Here is an 8117-nt window from a genome sequence, read left to right on the forward strand (position 1 = left end):
GCCAACATTTTTCAAAATATCTCATTCTGTGTTCAACATAATGATAGAAACTCATGAAGGTTTGAAACGAATAAAGAATGAGTAAATGATGACAACATTGTCACTTTTGGGTCAACTCATATCTCTATCTCTTTATATCTCTATAAGTGAAGAAGTCAAAACAGCTATGATTCCTGCATATTGGTTTAATGAATAAAGAATATTTATAATGTACATTAAATATAAATTATTGAATATTAAATCCCTTACTCACATTAACATTAAAACTAATATCAACATGCCAATTTGGGTTTTCTGTCTTCATTCTTCATTGAGGACAATTTGCAGTGCAACCGGAAAGTATATATTCACTTTTTCCATATTTTACAGCCTTATTCCAAAATGGATTAAATTCGTTTATTTGCTCAAACTTCTACACACAATACCCCATAATGACAATGTGAAAAAAAGATTTTTTTGAAATTGTTGCAAATTTATAAAAAATAAAAAACCTAAATAATCATATGTACATAAGTATTCAAGCCTTTGCTCAATACTTTGTTGATGCACCTTTGGCAGCAATTACAGCCTCAAGTCTTTTTGAATAGATGCCCAAGCTTGGCACACCTGTCTTTGGGAATTTTTGCCCATTCCTCTTTGCAGTACCTCTCAAGCTCTATCAGGTTGGATGGGAAGTGTTCGCATACAGCAATTTTCAGATCTCTCCAGATATGTTCAATTGGATTTAGGTCTGGGCTCCGGCTGGGCCACTCAAGGACATTCACTGAGTTGTTCTGAAGCCACTCTATTGATATTTTGGTGGTGTGCTTTGGGTCAATGTCCTGCTGGAAGACGATCCGTCGCCCCAGTCTGAGGTCAAGAGCACTCTGAAGCAGGTTTTCATATAGGATGTCTCTGTACATTGCTGCATTCATCTTTCCCTCTATCCTGACTAGTCTTCCAGGTTCTGCTGCTGAAAAACATCCCCACAGCATGATGCTGCCACCACCATGCTTCACTGGAGGGATGGTATTAGCCTGGTGATGAGCGGTGCCTGGTTTTCTCCAAATGTAATGCCTGGTATTCACTCCATAAAGTTCAATTTTAGTCTCATCAGACCAGAGAATTTAGTTTCTTATGGTCCGAGAGTCCTTCAGATGCCTTTTGGTAAATTCCAGGTGGGGAGTGGTTTCCGTCTGGCCACTCATACAGGCCTGATTGGTGCATTGCTGCGCAGACGGTTGTCCTTCTGTAAGGTTCTCCTCTATCCACAGATGAACGCTGGAGCTCAGACAGAGTGACCATCAGGTTATTAATCACCTCCCTGACTAAGGACCTTCTCCCACGATCACTCAGCTTACATGGCGGGCCAGCTCTAGGAAGAGTCCTGGTGGTTCTAAAAATCTTCCACGTACATATGATCGAGGCCACTGAGCTCATTGGAACTTTCAGAGCAGCAGAAATTTTTCTGTAACCTTCCCCAGCCTTGTGCCTCAAGACAATCCTGTCTTTCAGGTCAACAGACAATTCCTTTGTCTTCATGCTTGGTTTATGCTTTGACATGCACTGTTAACCCTGGGATATATATAGACAGGTGTGTGCCTTTTCAAGAATGATGAAACAGAATGTACCTGAGCTCAATTCAGAGCTTCACGACAAAGGCTGTGAATACTTATGTACATGTGATTTTTCAGGTTTTTTATGTTTAAAAAATTTGCAACAATTTAAAAAAAATCTTTTTTCACATTGTCAATATGGGGTATTGTGTGTAGAATTTTGAGGAACTGAATGAATTTAATCCATTATGGAATAAGGCTGTGACATAAGAAAATGTGGAAAAAGTGAAGCGCTATGAATACTTTCCAGATGCAATATAAGCCAAGGGTTTAAGTTTATCTTTTGTGAATCATCTTCATTTAAAAAATGCAATCAATTAAAGATATTATTTAAGAACATTTGTAAGATGGATTAAGGTGACAGCTATATGGTTTCAGTTCAATTCATCTTTATTTCTATAGCGCTTTTACAATGTAGATTGTGTCTTAACATAAGCAGCTTAACATAGAAGTTCTAGTAAATTGCAATTGAAACTGCATGTGTCTGTCCAGTTTTCAAAGTTCAGTTCAGTTCAGTGTGGTTTAATTTTTACTGCTGAAAGTCCAAACACTGAAGAGCAAATCCATCGATGTGTAGCTGCTCTATATGGTTAAAAACAAAAAATTCCAGTCATCTTGCCTTAACGTTGCCTTATGCCATCTGATAAAAGAAAACATGTTTGTTTGTTTGTGTCATGTTATCACATTCAAATAAAACGCTCATGATTAAGATACTTTAAGACCCTTAACACCTTGAAATGTTCTTGTCCACACAGAACAATTTCCAACATATTGGATTTATTGAAGAAGAAAAAAATCCATTCAGTGCCATCTGTATCTAATTGTGCTAAAGTACACTCTTGCTAAATGTCTTGCACAGCTGAATTCTATTAGCCTCCATTTCACTCAATGGCCTCTTCTATCCTGATCCCATCCACCAGTAAGGAATGAACTATTCCGTTTCGCTTTCGTCCACTAGTTGTTGCCTTTATGTAGCATTCATGGTCCCCCAGTGCAAAGTGTGTCTCTGATCCGTTCTCTGTAAACTCTCCCTGCACGCATAAAAAAAATCAATAAACACAGGCCTGTAACACAAGAACACGTCATGGTAATGCTTATGAAAAATATATATCACTTCCTTCAGACTTCCCTGAAATAAAAATTTCCTTTCCATTTACTCAGTGGTCCTAAGATTTTATGAATTTTATTCTTCCTTTGAGCACAAAACAATATGAAGAATGTTGGGGGAAAAACAGCCAATGATATTCAGAGTATAGGAATAAAAAATATTATGGGCCAACAATATGGAAGTTTCCATCCAAAGGTGTGAATTAGACTTATGTTCAAAACTGGAATATTGTGTTTAAAATTTGCAAATAAAACACAGTTTCCATCCAATGAGTCAAAGAGAACAAAAGCGTCACTTCCTGAAGAACTGGCATTAAACGTCTTAAGGAAAAGTGGAATTTGTAGTGGAAGGAGAATGCACTGTGGGCCTTTCTGACTTGTATAATAAATTACTTGCATTTCAAGACGAAAACCAAACACAATGAACACTCAGTGGCTTTTGGAGATGGGAGACCACTCCACTTTGATGACAGACATTGGCTGAGGGATTTTAGAATGACCAAAACAACATTTCAGATGTCATGCAATATGGTCAATCCGCTGACCATTGCACCCGTTTTTGTCAAAACATGATCTGTTAAACAAATATCACATGACTTTTTTATGCATAAACATGGAATTTATTTCATAAGTGTGTTTCCATCATAGTTTATGCAGATGTTCACTGATAAACAGTTTTTTAACTCATTGTGCGCATATGTATTTATGCACATTTTCAAAATGTAAGCACATCTCAACATTTCCATAATAATCAGCATGAAATGAAAATTAAGATTGTCCTTTTTTCAGCTATTGTGATGTACATCCACTTGAAAATGAGAAAAAAAATTCAGAGCAGAATCAAGACACCCACTTGATATTCCTCCCCGAAAGGAATTCCATGTTACCAGGAAGTGAAGAAAATTGTAGAAAGTTGTTTCAAAGGGGGTGGAAGGCTTCAATACTTGAGTATACAGATCCATAGTTTATAACAAAAACTACTTTATATGTATGTATGTATGTATGTATGTATGTGTATGTGTATGTGTATGTGTATGTGTGTGTGTATATATATATATATATATATATATATATATATATAATTAAGAAGAGTACATTTTGATTTCGTGACTTTAGGCATTTTTTTATGCAATATTTTGTGTTGTGTTTAATAGAAGAATCAAAAAGGTTTTAAACAAATGGAGGGTGAGCAAATGATAGAATTTTCATTTAAGGGTCTCTTTTTTTATTTTATTGTTTTTAATAATTATGTAACCCACTGGTCCTACTGCACCCAACCCGGTCTGAGCTGGGGATTCAACGGTGATTCTTTGCGTGGGAGTCAGTTGCTCTAACAAGGTGGCTAAAGACCATGGCGTCTAGCGTCTGTCACTAGAGCACGTTTTAAGGTCAGAGGAGTGGTGTTTACCTGCACAGCACTTCGCTAGATGGCGTCTGTTACACTCACCCCCTTAAACCTCACTCCCATCCCGGACAAACCTTTAGAGGTCAGAGGAGTGAGGTTTACATCGTGAACACCGCAGTGCCATGTGCCGACACACTAACCACTACACCATTGGCGTAGAATATCTCTTTAAACAATGTGATTCCAGCCAAATCTAATTCTGGCTCATTCATACAAAAATACTACATTTTTAAAAGGAGGTGTGCCCCCAAACCCCACCCTAACCCCAACTGTCATTGGAGGATAAGCAGATCACAGCAGATCGTCCAAATGAGTTCATACAAATTCATACAACTTAGCCACTAAAACAAAAAGTACAAATTGTTGTGATATCTTGTTTGATTCTTTCATACAATTTAATGACAGTTCTAGTAATATCTGTTAATTATGTTTCGTTTTTTTGGGATTCACAAGTGTTTTCCATTTATTTACTTTTGTGAATTGCATTATGGGACCTTGATCGCTGCTCTGTCAGCTTTTTATGTTGAAAACATTGACGTTTATTGACATTTTAGTAGTTTAAAATAATAATATAATGTATAAGAGGTAATATATAGAGAAATAAGTCTGTAAAATAACAAAAAATGTACTGGACGTTTATTTTAAGGTTTTTATAGCGTAATATAAAACACCAACCCAGACAACATTTCACTTTAAACTATTTAAAACATTAATAAAAGTCACTTTTTCAAACTTTTCAAGGTTAAAAGTTGTTGGAAGAAAGGTCAAGGTCCCATAATGCAATTTAAAAGCATAAATAAACAGGGGAAAAATAAAAACTAAAAACATGAATCCCAAAATATGAAAAACTGCTGATTTATTGATGTTTTTTTACATTGTACGTTATTATAAGTACTCACCATAGTCTCCAGTTTCTGTCCATTGCACCACACATCCATAGTGTCTTTCTCTATAGTGAAATAAAAGGAAACTGTCATTTGCAAAAGGGTTGTCGTAAGTGTCAGAGCTGTCTAATCTCTGTATGAAACCAGGTCAAATGTTAGAAGAGAGTAGTGTAATTTAACCCTTTGATGCCTCAAACCCCCATATCTGTGATCTCTTCAAAACAAACCAACCACATGAAAAAATACTCTAGAAATTTATACCTGAATTGATCTGTTGTGCTCATTCTGTAGTTTCTGTGATAATACAACAACTAGGAATATAAACAAATTACGCAATACTGTCGTTTTTACAACTAAATGGTATATTGCTAGATGATACACCACTACAGTTGTAAAAAAGAAAAGTATAATACAGTATTTTATCAGTTTGCTATAGTTAATACAACAGTATGCTGTAGCATTCGTGAACATAGCGCTGTTAATATTACAATATATACATTACACTGTAAATTACACAGTATTCAACTGTAATAGGAACAGCATTTTACTGTAGGAGAGCTATACTATATGTTACTGTATTTTAAAGCTGCATTCTGAAAATTATTGTTTATTATACAGTAAATACATACAATAATGTAAAGACATATGCAGCCAGATAAATTGTGCTGTAAATGTAAATACAGTATTTTTTAAAGATAATATAAAAAAACTAGAAAATGTTGCCTTAAATCATATTAACTAATCCAGTATCATTTTTAACATTTTAAAATGAACTTATTACTGTAAAAACATAAGCAATCCCATTTATAACACAATGGAGTTCAATGCTGAATACACTAGTCGAGCTGCTTCTGCCAGATTGGTCAAGTGACAAAATTTTAAAAGTCTGATTCATTTTTCTACATTTAATTAAATCACTTAATTTCATTTTTTTTTAGCTCAGCATTAAAACAAAGAAATAAAAGGTTATGTTAAATTCAAAATGACGATCTCTGTCAGAGGCATTCGCCCAAACCCTCTCCATAATTCTCACTCTCTTTTCAGATGGGACAGCGGGCCAAATCAAAGGTTACCATCGGCTAACTTTGGCCCGCGGGCCCTACTTTCGGCATCTCTGCTCTAAACATGTGCAATAGCCTATTATATTACTTGAAGTTAAAGTCTCTTTGTTTTTATTTTGGCTCCCTAATTTAAAAACCCTTGATCGAGTCATTCTGTTCCTGCAAATCTGGCAACCTGACAACAACAGAGGCCTTCAAAGAATTTTTTCCATTAAAAATCAAGAGGTGTGTTTTTCACAGAGCTTACCTAGGACTATCCTGTAATCGGCACCATCCAGTTTCATCACCCATGTTTTGGAAATTTTTGATCGGTTGTCCAGAAATGTTTGCAGACTTTTTCCATTGATCTCCAGCGTGTACTCATAGGAAAACCCAGTGATGGCCTCAATGGTTATGGTTGCTTTTGCCTCTGTACAGCCAACAGGGAACGTTTCTTTGCCCACCAATTTGAACATCCAGTCCCTCCTCAACACCTCCTTAAAAAAAGAATTTATAAGGCTATTTTTTATATTTATTTCATTATTGAATCAACTTAATATAATATTTGGGGAAAAAAATAATAAAAAGTCACACTTTACAATAAGGTTTAGTTCATGTATTTACTAAAATGAACTTATTATATGAGCAATACTTGTACAGAATTTATCAATCATACCTAAACAATAACTAACATCCAAATTTTATGTTTTTTAACAATATTTAATACATCATGAGGTCACATGAACTAACAATGAAGAACTTTATAGCATGAACAAATACTGTAATAAATATATTGTCCATTGTTTGTTCATGTTAATAAATGCATAACATTAACTTATATAACCTTATTTTATGTGTTATAAGTGTTACCAAATAAAACATTATATAAAAAAATCATTAATAAAAAAATGTTTATTTTTACGATGAGATGAGACATCCAATCTTTGTGTAAATTAAGTTAAATTTACAAAAGTAATTTTATAAACAGAAATAACTTTTGTAGGGAAAATATAAAAACAAAATCGTGCATGAAATAATGCTACAAAATAATTCAGAGTAACATTCATATTCTGACCTTAATAAAATATATGAAAGAACAGCTGGTGTTAATATTAATACATAATTGAAAATTGCATCTATTGCATAGAATCATGAACAGAGTATTTTAATGTCAAATGATTGTTGTTCTAATCTAAATATGCCTGATCAGATTTCTTTGGTGTATAAACTTTGTTGTCTTTTGTAGCCTAAATCATGGTAAATATGTATGATATAGTTTAATATTGCTTGCTCATTTAAAAAAATAAATAAAAAGGACACAACCTAACTTGTTAGGTTTGTGCATGTATTGTGCATGTATAGGCTATGCAGACAGATTTGACAACATCAGTTATTTGATTTATGATAACATTAATGTCTGTAATGATAAATTAAACTATATACAAGTGAAAATTACTGACTCTCACCTTCCCATTAATATAAATGACCCGTTTCCCTGTCGTTGATCCGTGTTCAAACTCAATTCGGTAAAGCCCATCGCTCAGGGACACGTCCCACGCTCCCACAATGTCTCCGGACATGCTCAGAGGCGTTCAGATTCAAACTACCCGACACAGGTCTACACTATTTTTATTTCCATATAATGTTTTAGCCTGAGCCTGGTCATAATAATCCTCATCATGTGTAACTGCCGATTAAATCTCTGTATATTCTTGAGGAGTTTGCCATCCCATGCTCGCTCAGCAACAAGTGGCATTAGTGTAAGAGGCTTACCTTAAGCAGAGAGTGTTTGAGGATGTTTGTAGGCGAAGACGCTGCAAGAATATTTAAAATAGGTTAAAAAAACATCTAAAATGAAGTAAAATATTATAAATTAAATTCTGGTCTCTGCCAATAGATGGCGGTCCTCTCTATTTCTCTCTCCCTCTTATATAAAACGCCTGATTTTGTACATAAACGTCAAAATGAATGAATGAATAAATAAATAATAATGTATATATTTTTTAAATTAAATAATTTTAAAAAAGCAAAGAAAACTACAAAAATAGGTAATTGATCAAAAAGGTTTGTTATTTAATATATGTGA

General features: G+C 34.4%; 1 protein-coding gene across 1 annotated transcript; it reads right to left on the bottom strand.

Annotated features, from left to right (window-relative positions):
* Positions 1-2025: 2025 nt before the first annotated feature.
* On the bottom strand, positions 2026-7611 carry faimb (Fas apoptotic inhibitory molecule b). Its single transcript, XM_056459718.1, has 4 exons — positions 7498-7611; positions 6300-6528; positions 5007-5056; positions 2026-2626 (listed from the first exon to the last, which is right to left on the bottom strand). Exons 1-4 carry the CDS (start codon positions 7609-7611, stop codon positions 2477-2479), a joined length of 543 nt encoding a protein of 180 aa, XP_056315693.1. The 3' UTR covers positions 2026-2476.
* Positions 7612-8117: the final 506 nt, after the last annotated feature.

The sequence above is a fragment of the Danio aesculapii genome, chromosome 6, assembly GCF_903798145.1.
Source record: "Danio aesculapii chromosome 6, fDanAes4.1, whole genome shotgun sequence".
Taxonomy (NCBI): domain Eukaryota; kingdom Metazoa; phylum Chordata; class Actinopteri; order Cypriniformes; family Danionidae; genus Danio; species Danio aesculapii.